This window comes from Lycium ferocissimum, unplaced genomic scaffold (assembly GCF_029784015.1).
Source record: "Lycium ferocissimum isolate CSIRO_LF1 unplaced genomic scaffold, AGI_CSIRO_Lferr_CH_V1 ctg5010, whole genome shotgun sequence".
Lineage (NCBI taxonomy): Eukaryota > Viridiplantae > Streptophyta > Magnoliopsida > Solanales > Solanaceae > Lycium > Lycium ferocissimum.
In genome coordinates, this window is record NW_026725835.1 from 17,668 (window position 1) to 45,399 (window position 27,732).

At 37.3% G+C, this 27,732-nt stretch overlaps 1 protein-coding gene across 2 annotated transcripts; it reads left to right on the forward strand.

The window, feature by feature from the left end:
* Positions 1 to 14,247: 14,247 nt before the first annotated feature.
* LOC132044602 (CST complex subunit CTC1) lies at positions 14,248 to 22,496 on the forward strand. 2 transcript variants are annotated; one of them, XM_059435096.1, is made up of 16 exons: positions 14,248 to 15,384; positions 15,497 to 15,615; positions 15,698 to 15,772; positions 15,851 to 15,929; positions 16,060 to 16,122; positions 16,194 to 16,271; positions 16,405 to 16,605; positions 16,913 to 17,017; positions 17,114 to 17,392; positions 17,474 to 17,959; positions 18,112 to 18,672; positions 18,780 to 18,871; positions 19,477 to 19,645; positions 20,466 to 20,586; positions 20,995 to 21,311; positions 22,151 to 22,496. In XM_059435096.1, exons 1-16 carry the CDS (start codon positions 14,365 to 14,367, stop codon positions 22,319 to 22,321), a joined length of 3,936 nt encoding a protein of 1,311 aa, XP_059291079.1. In that variant the 5' UTR covers positions 14,248 to 14,364; the 3' UTR covers positions 22,322 to 22,496. The 2 variants fall into 2 exon arrangements, with proteins under 2 accessions (XP_059291079.1, XP_059291078.1); XM_059435095.1 differs by having other exon boundaries at positions 14,249 to 15,384; positions 19,477 to 19,687.
* The last annotated feature ends 5,236 nt before the right edge of the window (positions 22,497 to 27,732 follow it).

Sequence of the window (27,732 nt, forward strand, 5' to 3'; positions counted from 1 at the left end):
TTCATAAACAACAATCATAACTAACGCCTAAACCATCCATTTTCATAATTACATCACAACTATGTTAGAATACATACTTTCCTATAACACATATATGAAATTCTAATGCCAAACTTAACTCGTTAAACCTCCATTTACATTGTAAAGATCGCAACAACGCAACTAACATGTTAAACAAAATAGATTCATCATTAGTTCATCACTATATATATATATATATATATATATATATATATCCCACGGCCAACATGAATTTTCCAACTCCATCCCATTTTCGTTCAACTTTCACTTCCAATGCAAATTCCACAATGACCACAACTATAATACAACATAAAATTCAACTCATCCTAACTATACAACTTTGCATGTATTCGGCCACATGCACACATGCACTCCTACTTTGCAAACTTCCATATTTCTATATATTCTACTCATTTCTATATACTACAACACAAACAAACCTTCATAACATAAATAGAAGGGATGAATTCTTACCTTTTCCTTCCAACTTCTTCACTCCCCTCAAGTGTCGAATTGAAGAAACAAGAACTCAATCTTCCAAAACAACTACGCCAAGTTGTAAAGGGACCTTGAATTAGTATGAAAACCACAAGAAAATAATTTTGGAAGCAAGATTTTTGGGGGATGAAATCTTGGTTGGCCGAATGGCCCTTCTCTTGCTCTTCTTCTTCTTTTTTTTTTGTTCTTGATCTCTCTTCTCCTTATTTCTTTTCTTGAACCTTCTATTTATTGGCCAATTAATCACATGGGAATTTAATTAATTCCCATGGGTTTGGGCCATATATGGCCGGCCGGTTTTTATTGGGCTTGCTTTTTTTTTTTTTTTTTTATATATATCCAAGCCCAATTATTTGTCCATATTTTGGTAATTCATGAAACCATTTTTCAACATTCCAATTTTGCCCTTAGTCTTTTCCAATATTTCCACATCTAAATTTTTCATAACCAACTTATGAACCAAACAAGATCAATTCATTACATTGTCCTTAACTTGTCTCAAAAATCCCAAGGTGTCCAAAGGTGTAAAATACGGGTTATAACATCCTTCCCCCCTTTAGAACATTCGTCCTCGAATGTTAAATTAGCCTTATAGGGGCTTACAAATATTTTCGGGGGAGTTCCCTTCTTACGGTTATCGCACACAACTCGTGCATTAATCAACACAATCAAATAAGAAATTCTGATTATCTGTGGGTATAGGAATCAAGTGGGGGTACTTCTTTTTCGTCTCGATTCGAACCTCTTAAGTCACCTTTGCTTTACCACTCTTTCGCCAAACAGTACCTTAATGGGAACCACATCCTTGTCACGCAGTTTTTCTGTCCTACCAAACTAGGACCGCCATTGGCTGCTCCTCGTAGGACAGCTCTTCTATTCCTTGAATGCTCCTCCACGGAGAAATATTATAAGGTCACAATGTATTTACGACGCATAGATATGCGGAACACTAGATGCACCGCTCCTACCCAATATAGATAGTAAATCTAATTCTAGAAGGCGATCTTGCCCACTTTACGAATGACCCAATAAGGTCCAACATCTCTTAGGCTATGCTTTCCTTATTGATTATATTTCATAACACCTTTCACGGGCAATATTTTCGAAAATACCCATACCAAGTCGGGAATTCTAAGCGTCAATACCGATTACTTATATATGATTTCGTCGGCTCCGAGTCGCTAATGACCGTTCTCGAACGAGTTTCACTTTATCAACTATCCGTACCAAGTAACTTAGCCTCGTCACTATTAAATAGGCTTAATGACGTACGCCCATTTCTCACCATACACAGAGCCTTAAGCGGTGCGTTCGATTGCTATTATTACTAATAACCTCAATAAGTGGCGAGTGTTCATTTCCGTTGCTTCGAAATCTATGATACGGGCTCGCAGCTTATTATTAAGCATCCGGGTAACACGCTTAGCTCCGGCCGTCAATTCAAGAGCAGATGTTGGTTTAAGACTTACTTGTATTCTCCGTTCTTTTCGGACGGATCTCCAGGGTTAACCATATACTAGGTATTCGGTTCGACATAGTAAATGTAGGTCCTTATGAAACTTCACTACCTTCTTGAGGTGTAATCTTACATGGTCCCGGTAATCCTGTTTAGCCATTTCATAGTTTTCTTAATTTCATCTGTCATATTTTTGGCATTTATTTCATATCACTCCGTTGTCTTTGATTCAAACTCTTTCATTTCCCTCTTTCTGCGAGTTTGGCTCTTAATCTTCACTGCCACTCATTATATTGTAATCTCTGCGAGAATATGTAAACATACGCAAGTTAATCCAAGAAATGCCTTAGCATCGCCATACTAACCTTTAGGTTGTTCCTCGTCTTCTCCCTTTGTCTTACAATCAGTATTGGGAGGAATCTTTAATTGATCCCGGTCAAGTTCTGCTTACTTTTAGTACCAATTTCATTTTGGTAACATAGTCTAGACCATCTCTGCATTTTCCGTATCGTATTCAACATATCGTAACCATATTGTTATTATTGGATCCTTACATCTCTTATCACTCATGTACTCACTTGGTTTGCTTGTTGTGCAAATATTCGTGAGTTACATGACCATTCTTGCATAATTTGCGTAAAGTATGTTCGATCTCAATCATAGTCTCTCTTTTTTCTGATTTATTCTATCTTACGTATCCCATTCGTACCAAATGCACTGATTCTATTTGTCGTATTCCTTTCTCTTTTACAAGCATCCACTACCTGGAATCATATTACTCACCACCTTTGCCGACAATCCCGGTACCACTTAATTATCGTCTTGGCTCCCATTCGTTTGTTGTCGGTTTCGTATTTCACCAACTCGGTTTCAAAGATAGGATCTCGCAGAAAATTCAAGCGTTCACATTAAACGTGCCGTAATATCAGTTGATTTCCATCTTACCCTTGCGTCTCTCTTATCCGCTTCCCCCCTTTAGGGCACTCCTCTATCATTGTCCAATTACCTTCCATCTTATGTCTCCATTTAAAATTTCCAAACTCACATATTTCTTTCCAAATACTTTTAACATACCATACCGTATCCATTTTGTTTTTCCTATAACTTAGATTACCCCCGTATGAAATTCTAACACATTCGCGAAACGGTAAAGTTTCCCCCAACATCTCGTACAAAATCTAGTCTGATGGTTAGGGCTCAGGCAATATCGCTATTGTAACAATTGATCCGAGCCATACTCTAATAATTCCCATTAGTGGTTAGTGTTCGGATAACGTCATTGTGGCAACAACCTATCCAAATTGTATTGTATTTATTCCCGTCAAATCGTAAAAAGTTAGTGCGCATAATCATTTCAAACTCTTCATCCCGTAATATTTATATTTAGACGATAAATATTCCAAGCCCTCTTATAACCTCATCTTATTCCCATAGGTACCGTCTATTTTTCCCAATAAACTTACAACATTTTAGTCGTTTCGCAAATTCTCAATTCTTGTCTTCTTATGGTTTTCGCTGCTTCCACGATAAGGTCATATATACGTAATATGTCGTATTTCCTTATGCTTCATGTTCTCTCACTCCTTCCATATACTCATTGTTAACTTACAATCTTACCCGAAGTCATACTAATTTCATCTTAGTAGTGGTCTCGTTTGATGACCTTTTTGTCGCACTACTTCTTCTGTCCATAACTATGTATTTTCCATTTATCCCAAACTCATGGTCAATTAATTGCGCCCATCTTGAGTGCTCCCTTGGGTACTTTCCTCATTTCTTCGTCTATGTCCATTTTTCCTTCCACGAATTCCATTTCTAATTCGTTAATCACAATTCGACAAACCGTTGCCGGGAGACATTCTTCAGTCACCATCAGAAGGAACTAGAGCCTGGCAAGCACCGCAGGGCATCCTAGTACTTGGTTCGCACGATTTACCTTCAGATTTACTCTTGAGTTCTGAATGAACTATTTAGATCACAATTACTTACTCGTATGCTTTACATTCTTTCATCATAGTCGCACTCGGTTACAGGGCATTATTGCCCGTCAATTTGGGCCTCCTTCTAAAGCACAATATGATTGGAACATATTCTAGCCCATTTAGATGAATTGCGAATTCGCCGTTCATATACGCTTCTTCAAGGCAAGATTTTTCCCAAATAAAATAATGCCTCTTACGAATAACGTGAGAAGTGTCCATTAAAGCTCTAGCCCAACATAACATATTACTCTTCCTTTCCTTATTCTCCTTATTATTATTCCCGTCAACATATAATCTTAATTCCACGCTTTTCCCTTCAGAATGTAACAAGTCTTTTTCGTACGTTCTATAGCTCACTTTTCTGTTCACACTTTACCCGTGTGTTCTAGTCACATAAATCATGTCATATTTCATCGCTAGACGTTTCTTATCTTCGTGCCCATCCTCATTAAGGTTTCTATCTATTCCGCATATTCTAATTTCTTTTTGGTTATCCTAATTTCCCATTCATCTCATACATCTACATTTATGAAACCCTTAATGCACTTCCCAGGGGGGTCACCCATCCCAGAATTGCTCTGGTCGTAGCACGCTTAACCTTGAAACTCGGGTGCAATATGATGCTCTAATGCCAGTATGATCGTGTCCGCTCTATCACATGACCTTTATTACATTATTTGGAGCAAATTGAAGTCCTACAGATTTCGAGACTTTTCCATAATGCGTCCCTCTTTCCATAATTACTGTTTTACCCTTCTTATTACACAATATTCATCTTTCGTCCTAAACTCCCAGATTTCCCATAGCAATAAATATACCTTCGTCGTCATCACTGATAGGTACTTCAGGTATTGTCCCTGTTTAGATCTCCACGCACCATGCCTACATAATAATTTTCCGCAAAATCGATTGTCAGCTATTTTTTTTAAATCCTCCAATAGACCTTATTTCTACTGGGCATCGAATGTCATTCGTCTCGATCTTTCAGACTGCTAACCGTCTTTCCTATAATCATTTTTCACGCCATACCCCAATCCATAACCTCGCATCTCATTTATTATCTACTTACAATATTTTCTTCCCCCTTTTTGGCGTATCTAACTAAATATTCTAATTAACAATTTTAGCAGTTATAATCTCTTTTTCCATTTTTTTACAATTCAAACTCGTACATAGCAAATACCGACGATACCTCACGTAACATACGGTTATATAACGCATTCCCGCCATTCAAAGCTTCCAATTTCGGTAGCGGAACAAATATATCAAAATTCATTTCTGTAACTTTCATGTCATCCCTTACTTTCTTCCATCGTATGTAAGGCCCACATATAGGAATTTCATCCTCCTATGACTTGGCTCTATCGCACGATCTAAGACAGAAAGAAGGTCAACAATCCCTAGATGCCCCGTAGCCTCCTGTTTATAAATGTGGCGCGCTTCACACCATAAACGGGACTCTACCGGACACGATTTTGCGACAACCCCTAGGACGGACTGCTTTCCGATACCACTTTGTCACACCTTGATTTTACTAGGGTGTGATGGGCACCCGACCCCATGCTCGGAGCCGAGCGAACCCGCGGACTCTTATTACGGACATAACTCCTGTGACTCTTAATCAAACATAAATGACAATTTCAGAAATGGTTTTCAGAACATACTTTTTTTTTGAAACTTTCAAATCAACAGAATCTAAAATACATGGAATTTATTACATAATACAGAACGACATATCGGCTGATGGAGCCGGATACAAAACTGACATTCTGAACCCACGACTCTGTCTGCAAAGTCTCTAACGATAATCGTAACACATAACATGCATAGTCCGACTCGGCGCAAAGACTCCAGAGCAAATGGAGCTTGCCAACGCCGCCGGAACATCTTCTATAATAGTCTCTAGTCATCCGGGTGTACCGCGCGGCATGAAACGCAGCCCCCCGAAGAACGGGGGTCGCATTTAATATGTACCGAGTATGTAAAGCATAAAATACGATAAACAGAATCATAACTAAACAAAGAGGATACGGAACATAAATGCAATAACCGTGAGTATCGAAATGCTTACTCATAAAACATAGGCAAATGCATAGTAAAATATGCCATAGCCGGCCCCATTATGGGACTCGGCAAACGTAAAGTGGTCGCCCCCGACACCGGCGCCACAACATATCGAACATATCGTAATGTGCACATATCATAGCATATCGATGGCCATATCATATCATATCATATCAAAGTGTACATGGCACAAGATACTCCACAACCCATGTACATATATACCGCCCCTCACACCGAGGCACGGCGAACAATGCGAAATGGAAGACGCTTGATAACATATCCCGGCCCGGCTCGTGAAGGAAGCATCGAGGCATCCACGAGTGGAGTAGTGAGAAACTAAATGCAATACAAAATGTACAACATATACAGAGATCGGACGGAATAATCAAACGACATATCATGAAAAAGGGTCCGACGAGGCATAACACATACCTTTTAAAGGCCATGAGGATTCTTATCAAAATAGAACTTCAGGGGTCATTTGTACATATCAAAATATAAAACATATACAGAAACTCGATAGCATAACTCAAATGACAAATCATACGAAGGAAATTGAACGATGACCAAAACGTATGACTATCGGATGTCACGACGGATTATGTCAAAATAATCTTTCTAAAATCGTTCCCATTTTTCGAATATATTGTGAGACTCTTTATAAAATAATTAAACGGCTATTCATAAAGTAGTTAGAAAAGTAGCCAAAAGTTTTCCTTTGCATTCTACTCAAAACGAGTCAAACGAAATAATACAGGAAAAATTCGGGAATAGTGGGCCCACCTCGGGTCAAATGAGGTGGCGTACACATAATACGTACTTTAGTTTTCACAATATCACTTTATAAGAGTTTTAAGATGGTCGGATTCAATTTGTGTAAAATCTAGATGTTTAAACAATTTTTCCAACTATTCACAAATTATTTAATTCAATTTTACCGAATGAAAAGGGGTAAATTTGGACGTTGATTCCAAATAGTAGAGTCGTCCCCGAGATCCGAATTCAAACCTATTACATCTAGGACATGCCAAGAGAAGGAAGGGTGGAGCCTTACATACCTTTCTTGACCTTTACGCTTGCCAAAGTTCAAATCCCGTTTCGTCCAAAACCTACAAATGGTCATATTTACCAATTACTATTCATGAGGCTCAAAATTCTAACCTTAGTTTACTACTTGTCTACCGAAATTTCGGGCAAAGCATCTCCCCTATAAATATGACACCCCGAGAATTTAACTCGGCTCAAATGTCAACAACAACAACCATAAACAACATCAATAATTGACTAGAATCACATACTAACATGGATAGTCATGTTTATACATAAAGCGGCAACTTCCACACTAACTTCACATTTCCAATCCAACATCAATGTTTTCATACTCATTTACTCATCAAGATCATTCCAACATTATTTGGAGGCATTACATATGATTATTCATATTATTCGCAAAATATACAAACTTTCTACCGAAACCATAACTCATCCAAAACTTCCATTCCTCGACAAACAAATTCATAACACGTATAGTCTTCCAACTTCATAGACAACAATCATAACTAACGCCTAAACCATCCATTTTCATAATTACATCACAACTATGTTAGAATACATACTTTCCTATAACACATATATGAAATTCTAATGCCAAACTTAAATCGTTAAACCTCCATTTACATTGTAAAGATCGCAACAACGCAACTAACATGTTAAACAAAATAAATTCATCACTATATATATATATATATATCATCATATATATATATATATATATCCCACGGCCAACATGAATTTTCCAACTCCATCCCATTTTCGTTCAACTTTCACTTCCAATGCAAATTCCACAATGACCACAACTATAATACAACATAAAATTCAACTCATCCTAACTATACAACTTTGCATGTATTCGGCCACATGCACACATGCACTCCTACTTTGCAAACTTCCATATTTCTATATATTCTACTCATTTCTATATACTACAACACAAACAAACCTTCATAACATAAATAGAAGGGATGAATTCTTACCTTTTCCTTCCAACTTCTTCACTCCCCTCAAGTGTCGAATTGAAGAAACAAGAACTCAATCTTCCAAAACAACTACGCCAAGTTGTAAAGGGACCTTGAATTAGTATGAAAACCACAAGAAAATAATTTTGGAAGCAAGATTTTTGGGGGATGAAATGGGGAGGGGTTGGCCGAATGGCCCTTCTCTTGCTCTTCTTCTTCTTTTTTTTTTTTTTTGTTCTTGATCTCTCTTCTCCTTATTTCTTTTCTTGAACCTTCTATTTATTGGCCAATTAATCACATGGGAATTTAATTAATTCCCATGGGTTTGGGCCATATACATGGCCGGCCACCCTTGGCATTGGGCCAAGCTTGTTTTTTTTTTTTTTTTTTTTTTATATTTCCAAGCCCAATTATTTGTCCATATTTTGGTAATTCATGCAACCATTTTTCAACATTCCAATTTTGCCCTTAGTCTTTTCCAACATTTCCACATCTAAATTTTTCATAACCAACTTATGAACCAAACAAGATCAATTCATTACATTGTCCTTAACTTGTCTCAAAAATCCCAAGGTGTCCAAAGGTGTAAGATACGGGTTATAACAAGATAAGATTAGGAATAAAGATATTCACGACAAGGTGGGGGTGGCCTCGGTAGAGGACAAGATGAGGGAAGCGAGGCTGAGATGGTTCAGCCATGTGAAGAGGAGATGCACGGATGCCCCAATGCGGAGGTGTGAGAGATTGGCTATGGATGGTTTCAGAAGAGGTAGAGGTAAGCCGAAGAAATATTGGGGGGAGGTGATTAGATAGGACATAACTCGGTTCCAACTCACCTGGGATATGACTATAGATAGGAAATTATGGAGGACATGGATTAGGGTAGAATGCTAGTAGGTAGTTGAGCGTTGTCATGCTTATCTTTCCATTCTAGTAGTCATAGTATTACATTTGTAGTTTCTAGTCCTTTGATTTCGGTTATTATTTGGCGTTTCATGTCCTTCGATTATCGTAGGATTTGGTGACAGTTGTTCTATTATTACTTTGTTCAGACTGATTTTTGTTATTATCTGTTGTTTCTTTACTTTTGTTATTTCTTTGTCTGGATTGCTTTTGTCTACTTTTCTTTGAACCGAGGGTTTATAGGAAACAACCTTTACCTCCCAAGGTAGGGGTAAGGTATGCGTACACTCTACCCTCCCTAGACCCCACTCATGGGATTACACTGGGTATGTTGTTGTTGTTAATATTTGAAGTTATTCTATGAAGATTTGACCCATGTTAGATAGAGTTTTGTGGTTGAAGTTTGTAGAGACCAAACCAGTTTTATATAAGTTTGTATAACAGTGTAAAAGTGTGTATAAACACCTCTTGTACACTATTATGTACTTTTATACAAGGTTAATTATTGTCTACAGTATGTGTTTGGTATGAAGAAAATTATTTTTAATGGGAAATGTTTTTTAGAAGTTTTTTCTAGTGTTTGGAAAGTAAGAAAAAAAATATTATCCCAAAAGCATTTATATGTAATTTAGCAAAACACCATGGGGTGAGATGGAGTAGGGAGTGACAGAAGTAGGATGGTCAAGGGTAAGGAGCGTTGGCTGGGTGAAGAGGAAATAATGAACTTGGAATGTCACTATGAAACTTGTTTTTCCTATTTCCATTACGAAAGTCATTTTCTAATTGTTTTCCTAGAGAAAGTATTCCAAAACACTTTGACCAACCAAACATCAAATATACCCTAAGTACTATATTATATTGTATAATATATGTATAAAAATATTATTGTCATTGTTTTCTGAAAAGGGCCAAAAATACCCCTAACGTATGAAAAATGGTTCACAAATAGCCCCATCCACCTATTGGTATAAAAGTACCCCCAACTTGTCTTCTTTGACTTAAGAATACCCCTCAAACTCCAACACCCTAAACCCGATGACTTTTTTCAATTTAAAAAAGTCACGTGACGTATTATGATTGACCATGTATATTATTTAATTTAAAAGTAAATCCACCCAATTTTAAAATCAAATAACCCAACCCGTTCCCTTTAGACATAATAAAAAGCTTGGGGGTATTTCAATAAGTGGATGAAAAATGTTTATGAATTATTTTTCATACGTGAAGGTATTTTAACCCTTTTTCGTTTTTTTTTTTTTTGTTTCCTACTCAGTGTCAGATATCCATATTGGAGCTCGACTATATCCAAATTTGTGCCGTGTAGGGTAGGGGTGGGCGTTCGGTTTTTCGGTTCGGTTTTTTCAAAGTTCGATTCAGTTTTGGTTTTTTGAAAGTGGACACCGAACACCGCACCAAATTAGTTCGGTTCGGTTCTGTTTTTTGAAGTTCGATTCGGTTCGGTTTCGGTTTTTCTAATTCGGTTTTTTTTTTTTAGCAGTTACACATCTCTCCATTTATTCCCATTTTTCCTTCTTGATTGCTTTGAGCTACAGAGGTTTACGCTAGACTAAATGTTTGAAGGTTTGATGACTTTAGAATCCAACCATAGTGATCATCCACACATACAAGATAATATCTTCTATATACAAAATATAATGTATTATACAACGTATAATAAAATCATACGAGGTATATAAAATTTTATATAGTGTATAATCAAATTATGTGAGTTATATCTAATTTATTATAATAGGTGAAATAAATTATATGAATATTATTCTATGTATAACATTTTTATTTACTATATATAATAAAAATCAACACTCAAATTATTATTATACTTCTGTTCAATATCCTGTAGTGTTAAATGAAAACTGAGATTTTATTTTTTATGGAACAATGAAAGAAGTTGAGAATAAGGAGGAAGTAGAAAAGGTAAGAAAAAAACGCTGGAAAAAAATCTTGCAGAATAAGGAGGAAGTATGAAATTGTATAAAAGGTTTATGTTATATCCCGTATTTTGTACATTGGGACAATCCGAGTTAACCACGAAAAGTTAGGGACAAGACTAGTTCGGGATACGAGATAGAGACTTGTAACCTTCGATATTGTTTTAAGGCATAAGTTGCTTATGATTTATTGGTATGGAATATTAAGGAAAATTTGGGGTTAAAAGTGAAATATTGGAAAGTTATTAATTAATGACAAAAGGGCCATGTGGTCGTGTATTATGTGTGGGCCATAGGGCCACATGTGTTAATTATATATGTGATATTAGATGACTAATTCATCACATTCTTCATCTTCAGCTCTTAGAAAATTCAAGAAACTTGGAGAAAAAGAGAGGGGCAACCATTCGGCCATAGGCGACCGAATTTGAGGTCCAAAAATTGATCAACAAAAATTATTTTCTTCTAGCTTTTCTACCAATTGGAAGGTCCTCTACAACGTGGAGTAGTTGTTGGAACAAGCAAAACTTTTATTCTTGCAAAATACCACCCTAGCCGAGTGAAGAAGTGGAGTGAAGAAGGTAAGGTTTAATCTTCATTTTCATATGTTATGCATGGTTTGTGTATGTTATTGTATGTGGAAATGAATGAAATTCATGAAAGTATGGATGTTGTTGATGTGAGCCGTGTTGGGTTGTGGCCGTGTAGGTATGTGTTGTGTGAGTGATGAATTAATTGTATTTAGCATGTTTGGGTGTTGTTGTAGTGTGTAGAAATGGATGAAAATTATGGAATTTGTATGTTGATGTTGTGGCCGAATATGGGCTGATTTGGTGTAGGCATGTTGAACTAATTTTATGTAGTATTTTGGTTGTTGTCGTTGTGGATTCTATGATGATAACGAAAGTTTAATGATTCAAATTGAAGTTGTAATCGTTGTTGGGCTGTTTTAGAAGCTAACATGATCCTAATGTAGTTTCTTGTATTTATGAGAGTAATGTTGTTAACGTGTGGATTGTAGGTGTAGTTTATGAATTTGGAAGATGGAAATGTGTTGTTGTTGTTGTGCTTGGGTTTGGGAGGTTTCGAGTAAAGTAGTATATTGTTTGGATTGTTTGAAATATTGTGCGAATTGTTTAAAGTGTTCCTGAATATTGTGTGAATGGTTTCGGATTAGTAATTGAACGTGTGAGCATTGGTGTTAGTTTGAATATATGCGATTGAATTGAATCTAAATGGAATGTCGTCGAATTATGTAAAAAGAAGGTTGTTGACGTTAGAATGCGTTTTGAATTGATTGTTAATGTTGTTAGAATGGTTGTTGGTATTGTTGTTGAAGATTTGGCCGAGTTGAATTCTCGGGGTTGTTGTATTTATAGGGGAAATGCTGCCCAAATTTCTGTAGAATAAAGTGCTAGTTTGAGATTGGAGTTTTAAGTATCTATAGCTAATGTTTGGTATATAACGATGTTGTTGTAGATCGTGGGCAGCCCAAGACTTAAGTTTGGATTAGCTTAAGAAGCGGACGAAGTATGTAAAGCCTAACCTTCCTTTCTTTTGGCATGTCCTAGACGTAAGTAAGTTATGATATGTTACGAGCCTCGGGGTAACTCTATTCTTGCGATCCGGGCATGTCAACGATTCTTATTTACTTCTCGACTTTCGCATTCTTAATATAGTCGAGCTATGGTCTTTATGTCCGTTGTGTGATTGGATTTCAATGTGGCAAAAAGAATTGTTGTTCTTAAAGGATTCTATGTCTAAAAATGTCCCTAAGTTCCATAGACGGAATCGGATCGCCTCGATAGGCTCGTAAGAGGTTCTGTAGCGTATAATGACTCTAACTTTCATAGGCGGGCTCGGATTGGTTTGGTACTGGTCCGTGGGCCCCGAGACTTTTCTATGTTTGGTTCTAACGGCATTTTGAAATACTTAGCATGACTATTGTTAATGCTTGAGCTTTGGTTTTTCATGACTATCGTTTGATATTCGAGCGTTGATTTATCTACTTATCTATCGAGTCTTAAAGATGATTTATGTGCATATGGTTTCTCACTACTCGCTCGTGCAAAGCTCAATATGTCTTTCACTGAGTCCCGGGCCAGGACACGTATTCGTGCACATTCCACTGCATTATTCACCGAGTCCCTCACTAGAGGGCCGGGACACTATATATATATATATATATATATATATGATGTGATGATATGGGGATGGCGGCCAGGATGGCATATGATGACTTCATTCACCGAGTCCCTCACTAGAGGGCCGAGACACGCTATATGTACATGTATATGATGATTTTACTTACCGAGTCCCTCACTAGAGGGCCGAGACACGTTATGCATGCATATGTACATGATGATTATTTTCTTATGTCACTCGGTCCATAATGTATCGGTGTGTTATCGACATGCATGATTTATGTTTCAAAGACAAGCCTTATGGTTTTACGGTTACCGTACTAATTTTCTATACTCCTTATTTCGGTTTGATCATGTTCGTATTCCATGCTTTACATGCTCGATTACATATTCCGCATCGACCCCCCTTTCTTCTGGGGTCGCGTTTCATGTGGTATAGATACACGATTTGGTGATCCGCCGACTTAGGACTCTATCGAGGTTTGTCTTGGAGTGCTCCCTTGTTAGGAGCCATATTTTGGTACGGACTCTTTTGTTGTATATGTGTATGTTTATTCGGGGGTACGGCGGGGCCTGTCCCGTCATATGATTCTCGTTATTACTCTTAGAGGTCAGTAGACATATGTGTGAGTTGTGGGTAGTCAGTCCATTGTTCAGTTGTGTTTGTGTTTTAAATGTTCCCAGGCTTATGTACGATATGTATATATGTATACGCGACGCCGTGCCTTTCTGTATGTTTAAGTTCCTATTATGTTTGCTATGGTATGATTATAGTGGACAGATGTGTACGAGTGCCCAGCTCGGGCACTAGTCGCGGCCTACGGGGTTGGGTCGTGACAAGTTATATTATGAACAACAAATAGGTATTGGAGTTATTCACGTCTGAAGGTTTCCTTATCTATAGCAATTTGATTTACTATAAAACACTTAACCTGCCATGTAATGTTTAATAACATTTAATTGCTAAGAGTATGTAAATATTATAATATTATTATCTACTTATGTTTTTTTCCCAAAAAAATTGTGTTCATGTAGTAAATCTTTAAAAAAAAAAAAAAAAAACTTCGATTTAACCGAAAAACCGGTGAACCGGAACCTAACACCGAAATTGTTATTAAAAAAAACCGAAACCAAAAAACCGAATTAATTCAGTTCGGTCCGGTTTTTCGATTTTCGGTGTTTATGCCCACTTTAAACTAGTCCTCCACTAATTCCCGCGCAGCTGCGGCAAACCCCAAGTATCCCACCCCAATACCCCAGTGTCTGTTTTCTTTTGTACGCCACTCAGCCCTAGTGTCTCTTCCTTTCCTGTTCTGTATCATCAATCAATCAATGGAGGAAGGAACCCTCAAATCTCTAACAATTGCCCATTTGCTCCGTCAATCTCGTCCTCTCACTGGCACATCTTCACTCATTTCCACTCCTCCTAAAACCACATCACCCCAATTTTCACCCACCCCCACTCCCACACTTTCTTCTCCCAAAATCCTCAAATCCCTTAACCAACCAACTCTTATTACTGGTACCCTTTCTCTACCTCATGGAGATAACAACTGCAATTGTTTTCAATTCTCTGATGGCTCTGCCACTCTTTGTTGTGACATTCTTGATTTTAACCCCTCTATGATCAACAAAAAAATTCAAATTTTGGGTTGGAATTTCATACCCTTGAAATGCAATAATGGTGGGTTTTTAGAAATTATTAGGTGGGGTTTTCTTGATTCTTGTTCTCCAATCTCGGATACTTTTTCTATACTTTCTGGATGTTGTATTGATCAATATGCTGCTAGTATAAAATTAAAAGCTCGGTACTTTGTGTGTGGTGTAGTAGAATCTATTAGCCCTGTTTCTGTTGTTCCATGTAAAGCTGGGACCAAAGCTGATACCGAAAATCTTCGGGGTTTCCTCGTAAATATTTTAAGTTGTGGGTGTAAATTGTGTAATTCTAAAGATTTTACAAGATTGAATGATGAAATGGGTAGTCATTGTTGTTATAATAAACCTGAGATTGTTTACTTTTGTGGGTCTGCTTCTTCTTGGCATCCCGTGTTTTCAAGACTGATTAGGAGAGTTGTTTCGTTATCGGGATTGAAGAAGAGACTTGTGTTTGTGGGGAAAAAAGTTTCTCAATTGATGTATGTAGTTGTGGATAACTCTTTGATGCATATTCCTAAGTTGCCCTTGCAATGTATGGAAACTGATGCGAGAAGGGAAGGAGAAGTTGTTAATTATACGGGAACTGTGACAGGAATTTACATGAGGGGTATGATTGTTGAGTTGGATAATGAACTGTTGCTATTGTTAACAGATCAACAGCTTTCTGTTCCACATAGTGTCAGAGTTGGAGCAATGGTATGTTACAATAGCTTTTAGAATAAACCATGTTGTTAAAATGTAATTTTACTTTGATAAGAAAATTAGAGATTTTGGTGACAAGTATGAAAATTGTGTGTTTTTTCTTCAGGTGTCGGTGAAAAACGTTCATGTTGTAAATCCAAGTTATTCATGGACAAAGACACTTATACTAGGCTCTTGTGTTAAAACTAGCATTTCCGTGGAATGTTTCTCCTCACTGGAAGCAGGGTTAAGTCTACTAAACTCTCTCTCCATCGTACAAGCTGCGTATTAGTTTTATTCACGTGTTAAATCTTTGTTGGGCTCACAGGTGTTATACCGTGACCTTCTGTGAGAGCCTTCTTGCCAAGTTCATTGACTCCTTGGTGTTTGTTGCCAGGCTATGGTAGTAAAGCAAGATCAAATTGATTTTGTGTTTGTGTTAATATTATCATGGATATGATGGTCTTTTCATTTGCTTCAGGGTATTACTTGTCATAGTCTGTTTCAGGAGAAAGTTCTCTGGGATCTTATCTGAGAAAGAGATCTTGGGATCAACAATTGTAAGTTGCCTGCCTTACTAGTAAGATACATTAGAACTTGGTCTCTGTTTTACCATGATATCTTTTCTTTGTGCCCAGTGTCATAGAAAACTGTTCTTAGCTGATGTGCACAATTGCAAGGTGTTGCCAGAGGGAAGGATTGGCTCAGATATACGCAACTTCATATTTACCCCCTTCAGTCTTCCAAATTCGGGTAAGTTTGTTATCATTGGTGAGCATATAAATTGAGTCTTAGTTATTTTACTCACTTTTGGGGTTTGGCAGCATGGAATGTTCATGGAATTTGTCAAGCATGATATATGTGCTTGTGGCGGGGAAAGAAGTTCTGCTCCTTTGAAGTTGGTAAGTTTGCAGGTTTTATGAGATGTTCTTTCTTTCTTGGTGTTGGGGGTTGGTGACACTGCTTTGCTTTCCAGAAATTTAAAAACTCATTTAGCTACATAAAATCTAATAGTCATTGTGCAATCAATTTCAGGTGGCACCTATCGCTAATTTAATTAATTCGTGTGAGGCCATGTGGAAGAAAATGATTTGCCATCAGGACACAGATTTTGATATCATGGGTACCCAAAAGGAGCATAACTCCGTATCTTGTGGTGGGAGACCTGTTGTGCTGTCTATAAAGAAAGTCATTCACAGTGAAGATTTAGGTGTTTCTTTGCTTGGAATCTTAAAGGTTTGAACGTGTTATTTGAACTTCCTTTTTTATTTTTTCAAAGATATACTTGCCAGAACTTAGGGGCCTAACCTATTATGGCGTTATGATGATGTCAGGTAGCATTTCCTAACTATTGCCTATTGGTGGCCTCTTTGATTTATGACCATAGTGAAAGAAGAGTAGTTTTATAGGATTGATCTGTATAAATGGGATACTCATTTAATAGCATCATTTCCTAATTTCTTAAATTTGCGTGCATTTGATATCTGAAGCATCTTTTTTCCGACTTTAATAGACTTATCGACATAATTTTTTGTTCAGCCAGGTCTCACCATCCTCTGGAAGGATGTTACTTGTTGATGCAACTGGAAGCATTGATGTTATCACACCAGATCTTCCATCAAGTTGGAAAATCAATAACATATATGAGGTGCGATACAACATCAATCTTCTTTCATTTGGTGTACAGCACTATAAAGGTTACGTGGTGAAAATTGTTTCATCCACGAAATATTTTCTTTTTCAGGTCAGAAATTTTTTGGCAATTATGGAAGACATACCCATGAAGCTGGATCATGTTGATTTACTCCAAAATGAACCTTTTGCGTGCAGAAGTATTTTTGAGAATGCCCCATTTGTGAGAGAGATGAACATGCCACTCCATCTTTACTACAATACGAGGGACCTAACACCTGTAAATCCTCATTTTACTACCTGCGTAAATTCACAAGTTGACTTTCGGAAGGTTGGACAAGGAAAGTATCATCTACTTCAGTTGATGCACAAATTCCCTATTCTGCAAAAGGTATGTGTCTTGCAAAAAATAGTGCCGTCTTACAAGGTTGTGATAACAAAAATAATCAATTTCTGGATATGTTTTCATTAGTTTCAAGGAAGTCAACATGCTTCAAGTACATCAAGCGCATTTGCTGAGGCCTTAATTCTGCCTTGGGATTTACTTGTTGCTGACAAAACCAGAGATACCCATATTGATAAGCCTTTCATAGACCAATTGAAGGAACCAATGAATTTTTTTAACAGAACGGAAAATGGAAAGCTTATTGCATGTAAAAGGCATAAACCTGACCAACTGTCTAATCAGGCTTTGACGTCTGCACTCAATGATACTGGAAATGAACCGAGTTGCAGCTCCAGTCACCTTTCTTACACGTGCTCTTTTGTGGTGGACAAGCATCATAACTCATGCGTCCCAGAGGAAGTTCCGTGTCTTGTGACGGGAAATTGTGTTGATTATCCGTCCCTTGGTATGTTGCACCACACAGGCACCAAAGCAAATGTGGGGTCTTGTTCCAAACCACAAGTGAGAAGGGCATTGCTAGAATTCAAATCAGAAGCTTTTTCTGTTTATGAGGTATGTCGTTTCATCATGTTACCTTTATCAAAAAAAAAAAAAAAAGAGGTATGTCGTTTCATCTCTATTTGTTCTGATGTCTGGCATATTAATTTGTTATATAAAATTTGGATTAACAACTTACACACAACCTTTGTTCATTAACGTTGCAGGTGTTAAAAATTTTTGGTCATTACCTTATAAAACATCAGAAAGAAGACATGTTATGTACTGATGCAATAGGTGATAAAATAGTTGTGAATTCTGGAACAAACATTTGGAGCGCTTCTTTTTCATCTGTCAATGTTCTCCAAAAGTTAGATGTTTCTCAACAGTCTGGCTCTTTTTTAAGTCACAATAGTGTTCTTCCAGAAGGCTATCATCGGTTTCAAGTTCCAAAATTTGTGCCCAGTGATGGAAGCAATAATATCTCTTCAGATGTCAACTTATATATGCCACCTGATGTCACAAACTTATTTGATGCTAACTTGGAGGACTTTTGTGTCGAGCCTCTAGTTCCATTTGGAGAAATGACCAACATCTATCCCTCTGATCATAATTTGCCCGAGGGAAACCTAACATCTATTCGTGGGCAGATCAAGGCTGTTCATTGTTTAGATGGAAAATCATATGCAGCACATTTAAGGTGCGAGAGTATCAATGGAGTTTGTCCGTCATTATTCTTAGAAGGAACTACCTGTATGTGTGTCCACGTTCTAATGGACAAAAAGATGGTATTTTCTTTTTGCTTTTCATATGCTGAACTTATTAGATGATGCTTTTGCCTCTTTCTTGTTAGAAAACATTTATGTTACCTTAAGACTGTTTCATGATTGGGTAGGTTAAGATTTTTGGCGCTGCAAATAAACTTGCTTACCCTGCTGGATTTGGACGAGGTGTCACTGCATCATTTCACAGAGTTCTTACCCTCAGGTATAGCAACTCTTTCAGCTCAATGTTTCTGCCAACCTTCACCTCTTGCACTTCTACCCCTGTAACATGTGGGAAGACATTTTAGGTGAAAATTGTAAGTATTTTGTAGATTATAGTAATAGTTTTCTCTTGCAATTACTAGGTGCCATCGTTGCTTATTTCACTAAATTAGCTTTGTCATGTGAGTGCACATTTGACACATGAAAGGAAGATTAATATCTATAAAAGATTCATGAACATTTTAATATTTCTGACCTGTAAGCTTCTACATATCTCAACTAATATGTTTCCATGAACAACTTTCTTTATGTTAGACAGATATTCAGTAAAAATGGCATAGACTATCACTAGTCCTTTTTATGGCTGTGATGACAAATATTGCTTGCTTTTTGATAAATCACATGTTATACTATCTTTCAATAAATAGATATCCGTGTTATGATACAAGTTCACGTTTTCAAAAAAAATGGAGGAGATTGGGTCCCAGCTGCCGTGCACATTGTGCATGCCTGGGTCCATGGCACTAGTGGTTTATTAATAATATGAATATTCTCTTTTAAACTGGATTAGCGTTTATGCTATTGACCCTGCAATTGTTTTTCCAGTGCGCAGGACAACTTTATGTTGATACCTGCGTCCTTCATTGTTATCAACCCATCAAGTCTGATAAATGATGATAGGGATGATGGTGCACACACTTACAAATCTGCTGCTTTGGATTTGGATGGTGGTTCTCCATTCTGTGCTATAATTGCATCTCTAATTTCTGATACAGTAAGCTGTTTGGAGACTCAACCAGTGGAATTCCATTGCAGGGTAACCACAGTTTTTATGCAGATATTAGTTAGGGTTAGAAAATATGGCGTCTCTGATCTTGATGAGAAAAGAAAACATGTAACCTCCGTAACAGCTTTTTCACTCCCTAACAACCACCTCCCATTGTATTTGTCTAGATTATATACAAATGCTCTTAGGGTAATATTTTTTGCTTACGAACCGAACACAAGAAAATAAGTAAGAAATCCACTTATTTTCGTGGAATACGTTTTCAAGAAAACATTTTGCTTCATACCGAACACACCCAAAGTGATCAGAGAAAACAAGAAAAGGGTAATTAACAAGATGCACCTAATATTGCATATTCAAAGCTTCCACATGTGCTTCATCTTCTTTATTCCTTATTTTGTTGATTTTTTCCCATGGCCACCAGTCTTTGTATTTTCTTGGGCTAAATAGTCTCTTTGGGTTGAATTTTAAATGCTGATAGAGATAAAAGAAGCTGTTATCTTCTTTACTAACTTTAGTATTCATGTTATGTAATTGAAAGTATTTGACCGACTGCTTGCTTTTCAAGAAATGTATTTGATCATGGGCCCTAGGTTTTCGACCAAAGTGAAATGCTTTTAATGTCCTTTCTATAGGGATGGCAGAAGTGCCCATCTAAGGTGAAGTTAGTTGAAACGGTATACACGAGGTCACGGGCAATTCTCAAAATTTAGGGAGATCTATAATATTTTTGCTTAACATTTTCTAGGTGCTAGTTGGACTTCTCTTCTCATAGGACATCCTTCTTTTTCTGCTCATATCATGTCAGGTTGTGGCTATTTATGTCCTGGTCCTGGAGTACAACACAAAAGACAAATACCGTCAGTCAAGAACCGAGTCTAGACCTAATTCATTTGGGGTTGACATTCCACTTGCTGGTTTTATCCTTGGTATGTTTCTGTATTTAAATGTTTCAGAGCTTTTGATCTGTTATATTAAAGAGCTCTACTTGATTTTGTGCTGCCATTTTCTAATTCTTCCTTAAATTTTTCAGTCATGTGGAATTTATCTAAATATTTATATAACAACTAAGTTCTTTTTAAATATTTTTTATGAAGACTACCAGGTGTTTATATCTAGGATTTCTATGCAGAGATTTCCTCAACTTGTTTGGTACTGAGGCATAGTTGTTGTAAGCAGAGATTTATATTGTTTCCCCATAGTAAATGAGGTTTCTTTGCTACTGGAAAAAGCTCATTTGCAACAGTTAGTTAGATCTTGTCCTAGTCTCTGAAAAGTTCCCTGATCAATTTTCAAACAATGCTAGTGTTCCATGATTATTCTCTATGCTTGCGCAGATGATGGGTCATCATCATGCTGTTGCTGGACTAGTTGGGAGAGCGCAGCAGTTTTTCTGGGGTTACATGATAAAGAAGTTTCAGGTAAAACTCGCAAGAGGTCAAGGAAAAAGCAAGCATGTAACAGTTTAGCTATTTCCCGTTTAAGGAGAATTATGAAGCGGCATGGCAGGGTCACAGTGAGAAACCAGGCGTCCACCTTTGAGTCATCATGTCAAGACCTTGCGTTTTCTGCCAAGCCTGAGAAGATTATAAGTAGTTCAGATCGAAATTTCTTTCAGTCCCTGATCCTCAAAGCTTGCTGCAGCACCCTTTTGGTAAGTTTCAGTAGCTGTCAGATGTATCATACTTTCTCATCTTATAGTATGGAACAATTTAAGTAATGCATATATACCTATAGATACTTGTGTACCTATGATATGTATGTATATATGTATGCATGCGTGTATAATGTGTGTATTATAAATATACATGTATGCACATGCATATTGTTTCTCTAGAGCTACGTGCTTGTTTATTTCATTTTGTTTATCTTATTATCTGGTTGTTACTGCCTTTTATTACTGTTGCCTTTTACTAATGCTGCCTTCTCATCTTTCCTTGAGCCAAGGGTCTATCGGAAACAGCCTCTCAATTTTTTAAGGTAGGGGTAAGGTCTGCGTACACTCTACCCTCCCCAGACCCCACCTAGTGGGATTATACTGGGTATGTTGTTGTTGTTGTTGTTGCACATGCATATTGTACCTATGGAGAAATGTTAGCTGATTGTAGTTTAAATTGAAGAATTGTAGAGATATACTACAAGCGAGTATAGTTATTCTATAAATATAGAACTATTCGCTGTTGTATTCTTTTCTGATGGTGGTGGCCGGGCCAGCTAGCCCACACCTTGAGTGTTCCCAATATATCGGTTGAATAAAGAATTAATGGGACATCACATAGTAGATTAACCAATATATTGGTTGAATAAGCATAGGGATTAGCAGATTATAGGTTAAGCTGGTGGTCTTGACTTGAATCTATTTTCTTATGCTGTTTTCATCCCGTCAGCCAATTCTTATAATCTCGGCAGCTACATTATGTACCCCATCTGCTTTTTTTTTTTTCCCATTTTGAAGAGTAAATTTAAGATGTGCTTTGTATTCGTTTCTGGCAGACTGTTGTTGGGAGTCTGATGAGTTCAGACGCTATCCGGCAGCTGGAGACACATTTGACTACGCTGGATATGGTGATGCTTCCCATGCAAAACGTATGGATTTCGGAGGTTCGTCACATGGACAGTCTCGCTCGGGCTAAAAAGATCCTTCAAGGACTTGTTGAAAGCTGAATTAGTGAAACTCCAAAGAGAGTGCCCGCAGATCTTTCAGTGATGTAAATTGTAATGTACATTTGTACATGGATTCTCTTCTTAACGATATCTTCATGCCATTTCGCAACAGTTATGTACAAACTCAGCTTCAACCATATTGTTCTTTTGCTTCCAAAAGTGAAGATTTTGTCAATCTTCCGGCTGGACATTGTGTTATATTTGCAGTCTCCTATTTGTTCACATCTTCATCTTGTAATCATATTCAAGTGGCGAAGTACTCGTAGTTTTGGTGTTCTTTATATCTTTGTGTTCACGGGTTCAGATGTAGGATACATAACCACAATTTTTAGGATACAACCACAGTTTTTGTTCTCAATCATAGATGATGGAATCATCAAATATTTGCCCACCTTGCTTCACCCATTCATTGCCATCAACCGGATGGTCGAATTCATTAATCAAGATGGCAGGAATGTCTGCGCAAGGTTTCGCTTCTTTATTTTAATTTTAACTACCTTTGACAAGCTTTTATTTTTATTTTCAGAGAAGCAATTTTTAACAGCCATTTGTCACTTAAAATTAGGCCAAGGAACAAACATTTTGCGGAAGAGGTCAGTATGTTACAAAGCTTTCATACTTTATTTGCGGAAGAGGTCAGTATGTTACAAAGCTTTCATACTTCATCTGAACATGAAGAACGTTTCTTTTGAGTTACTAATACTAGTTTCGATTGTTCTTGGAAAATTAACCTTGATATCCGTTCGAACTCAAAAATTTATTTGAGTGTTAGCTAGAGTAATCCAATGATTATGAAATGTAATTTAAAATACGGAGAGAAAACACTTGACTTGTTTGACGTTTTCCTACCATTAAAAGGCGTTACAGTGTCTCAAAAGAATTAAAGCACAATTCTTTAGCAAATTTTACATACGAGAAAGTTTCCACCTACACACTTGGTAAGAATTCATGTTCCTACAGCAGCAAGAAAATTCAGTCTTTATAGCAATAGATAGAAGTCAATGTGTCATTCAAGTTCTACTGTACAAAATCCACTGTATGTGAGAGTTGGGACCCGAAATTTTCAGTGAAAGGGTGATTTGAAATATAAACAAATAGGAGAATCTTAGTAACTCGGTTGGTTGGCTACCCGAATTTTCACCTTGTTGGTGAGAGTTCGATTCCCCACCTTATACTCCCCTTGTCCTACCCCCAAGTTTTTCTAAAAAACAAATACAAAAGAAGTAAACATATGAAGAAGTCAAGCGGATTTAACATACAGTAGTCAGTATATTTAAATCAAAGGCAGTTTTAGGGCGAGTTCAATAGGTTCAAGTGAATTTATTGCTTTCGCTCGATCCATAAGCACATAAACAAAAAATTATGCTATATATACAGAGAGAGATTAGACTTATTCTGAACTTACTATCTATAAATCTTATATTCGCCATGATCTCAATCTATCTCCTTTTGTTATGTCCTCGATTGAATTGGAATTCACCTAAATTGGGAATCAGGGTTATCAATTAAAGAGACACGAGGACGCTTGAGAGGAGGACGGGTGTTTAATGAGAAGCTAATCAAACGGTGGAGATAATTTCGCTTGTTAATAGTGGAACCATTGATCCAATCGAAGCTAACTATGGAGATATTAGTGTAGTTCATGCAGTTCTATCACAATAATCCTTGTAATTGTTCGGATCAATTGAGCAATAAAACTTCTATTTCTACCCTAATTTCATTCTCAATTCCTAAGTACATTACAATTGGTATCAGAGCCTAATTCTAGCCTATTACAAATGACGATTAGTGAAACTAGATCCAAATCTATGAAGGAAAACCTAAAAGAATTGGATTTGCAATTACAAAACCACATTGCTGAAACTGGACACAAAGAAGAAGTAACAGATGGAAAAATTGAGGAACTGCGAATTTTTTTGGATATGTTGATAGAAAGGATGATGCCAGCGAGGGATGGAATCCTTGGAACTCCACTAGGGGGGTTATCACAGGCGAATGGATTTGGTAACCAACATAGAGCTATGGACTTGAATGCTGTACCTGCAGTTAGACAACAAGTGAACAAATTTCGTCATAAAATTGAATTTCCTTACTTTGAGGATGATGATCCTCAAGCATGGATAAGGAAGTGCAACAAATATTTTCAATATAATAACATTGAAGACTCAGAGGAGAAGTTGGAGATGGCTATTCTGCACCTGAATGGTAGAGCAGAGTCAAGGTACTTTTCCTATCATTTGAGTAAGGGTACAGTCAAATGGGTGGAGTTTGTGGAGGAGATTTGTAAGAGGTATGTTGATTCCATTAACAGATTGAACCTAATAGGGGAGTTCAAAAGGGTAGAGTAGAAAGGGTCAGTGAATGCGTATCTTGAGAGGTTTGAAGATCTTAAGGCTTAGGTATTGGTGAAGAGTCCAACCATTCCAGAGGAGCTTTTCTTGGGGTTCTTCATTGAAGGTCTAAAAGATGACATTAAGTATACCATTAAGATGCTTGACCCCTTTACTTCGACTCAGGCTGTGGATAAGGCAAGACATCAGGAGAAGGTGCTGGAAAAAAAAATACTAATAAGAAGAGTAGGGTAACTTGGGGTAGGAGTAACACTACATATGGAACCCAACCAAACTCAATTAGCAATAGACAGGCTACATATACCGGGTATAAGGAGGGACCGAACAACATAGGGAATGGTGTAATATCTTGAGAGAAACTAGGAGGATGCAAGGCTTATGCTACAAATGTGGAGATAAATGCACCTATGGTCACCACTGCAAAAACAAACAACTCAATGCCATTTCTGCTGAAACAGAACATGAGGATGTACATAAGGAGCCCATGACAGAAGAGGAAATAGGTGAGATAGTGCCACTCAATGAAGGTGAGGTGATGGATGAAGCTATCAGTTTACATGCTCTATGAGGAATTGAGGTTCCTAACACCCAGGCTGAAGGGTGAGTGTAAGAAGAAGGAGATGTTTGTATCGCTAGACTCTAGCAATACACATAGTGTCCTGGATTTGGAGACAGCAAAGAAAAATGATGTGTCATTAGAGAAGCAAATCCCATGAGGGTTACAATGGCAAATGGGAACTTAGTCATGAGTTACCATTTTTGCCCTAGGTTCAAATGGAGGATTCAAAATATTGAATTTGAGGACTCTATGAGACTTATTAGGCTTGGGGCTATTGACCTGATCCTAGGAGGAGACTGGATCAGAAAACACAATCCAGTACTACTATTGATTTATAGCTTATGAAGCCCAAGTCACTCACAAAGGGAAGAGAGTGAGGCTTAAAGGAATCTATCGTCCAACATCATTATAGTCTATGTCAGCCACAATTATTAAACAACTTTTCAGGAAAGGAAAAGTAATTTGGGCTCACTTATTAACAATGACAGCTTCAGAGGTAAAGGAGAAGGGAAGTTCACCTTTGGCTATCAGCAGCATATTGGAGGAGTATGCAGATGTTTTCCTTAAGCCCACCACATTTCCTCCCAGGAGACAACATGACCAATTTATTCCATTGAAACCTGATGCAATTCCTGTAAGTGTCAGACCTTATAGATATATTTTTTTCTAAAGAATTGAGATAGAAAAACAAATCAAAGACATGATGGCCTATGGAATAGTACAACCCAATCATTCTCCATTTTCATTTCATGTGTTGTTGGTCAAAAAGAAGGATGGAACTTAGAGGTTGTTTAGATTACAGAGAACTTAATAAGATGACTGTGAAGGATAAGTTTCCTATTCCATTAGTGGATGGTCTACTTGATGAATTACATGAGGCAACTATATCTTCAAAAATAGGGTTGGTTATCACCAAATCAGAATGAATGAGCCTAACATTCATCAAACAGCTTTTAGAACTCATTTGGGGCACTATGAGGTCAAGGTGATGGCATTTGGTCTTACAAATGCACCAGCTACTTTCCAAAGCTTAATGAACTTTGTTTTCAAGGATCACCTTAGGCACTTTGTCTTGGTGTTCTTTGATGACATTTTGGTCTATAGTACAACATTACAGGAACATGATAATCATTTGAGAATGGTAATGGATATTCTCAGAAGGCAACAACTGTACAAAGAGATCAAAATGTGCATTTGGTCAGGATAGAGTTGACTACTTGGGTCACATAATTACAAGAAAGGGGTATCTACAGATCCTGCCAAGATTGGGGCTATGATTACCTGGCCCACACTCAAATCCATCAAAACTTTAAGGGGATTTGTGGGTCTTACTGGGTACTTCAGGAGGTTCATAAAGAGTTATGGGGGGATAAGTAAACCCTTAACTAATTTGTTGAAGAAGAACCCCTTCATCTAGGTAGTTGAGGCAGATATTGCTTTTAAGAAACTTAAAAAAGCAATGTCTACTACACATGTTTTAGCTCTGACTAATTTTACTAAACCCTTTATAGTTGAAATTGATGCTTGTGCTAAGGGTATTAGGACAGTGTTAATGCGTGGTCAACCTATAACATTTTTTTAGCAAAACACTGGCTCCTAAGCATTAGAGTCTCTCAACCTATGAATAAAAGTATTTAATAGTATTATCTGCTGTTGAAAAGTGAAGGAATTATCTCATGATGGGTCATTTTGTCATTAGAACTAACCACCACAGTTTGAAATACTTATTAGAACAAAAAGGGACAACAACACAACAACAAAAGGGCCTGACTAAGTTGCTAGGCTTAGATTATGAGGTCTTTGTAGAAAAAAGGTACTGAAAATAGGGTGGTTGAGCATTGTCTAGGAGATAGGAGGATGAGTCTACTTTGGCTGCTATAACCGCTACAGAACCCACTTAGATGGAAGAAGTATCAGAGTTATGAACATGATTCTAGAGCTTTACATTTGTTGACCACATTTATTACCACACCTTCCAACCAAGGGCATTATACTCTACATCAGGGCATCATCATGTATAAGAAAAAACTATACATTGGTTAGGGTACTGAGATGAGAAGAAAGGTATGGGAAGCTTTACACCATTCACCACTTGGGGGTCACTCTGGCCAACAAGCTATTTACAGGAGACTGAAGATAGTGTTTTATTGGCCAAACATGAAAAAAGGTGTGTTTCAATGGGTATCTGAATGTGATGTTTGTCATAGGATTAAGACTTAAAATGTCCATTCCCCTGGACTTTTACAGCCTTTACCAATTCCTGACAAACCCTGGCAGGATATTGGAATGGAATTTCTAGAATGTTTACCTTCTTCTTTTCACAAGAACTCAGTTTTGGTGGTGGTGGATAGACTGACCAAATGTGGTCATTTTATTACACTTAAGCATCCTTATTTAGCTCAGGATGTAGCTGGGATGTTCTTAAAGGAAATATATAAACTACATGGGTTACCTAAGTCTAAGGTGACTGACAAAGACTCTATATTCACTAGCCATTTCTG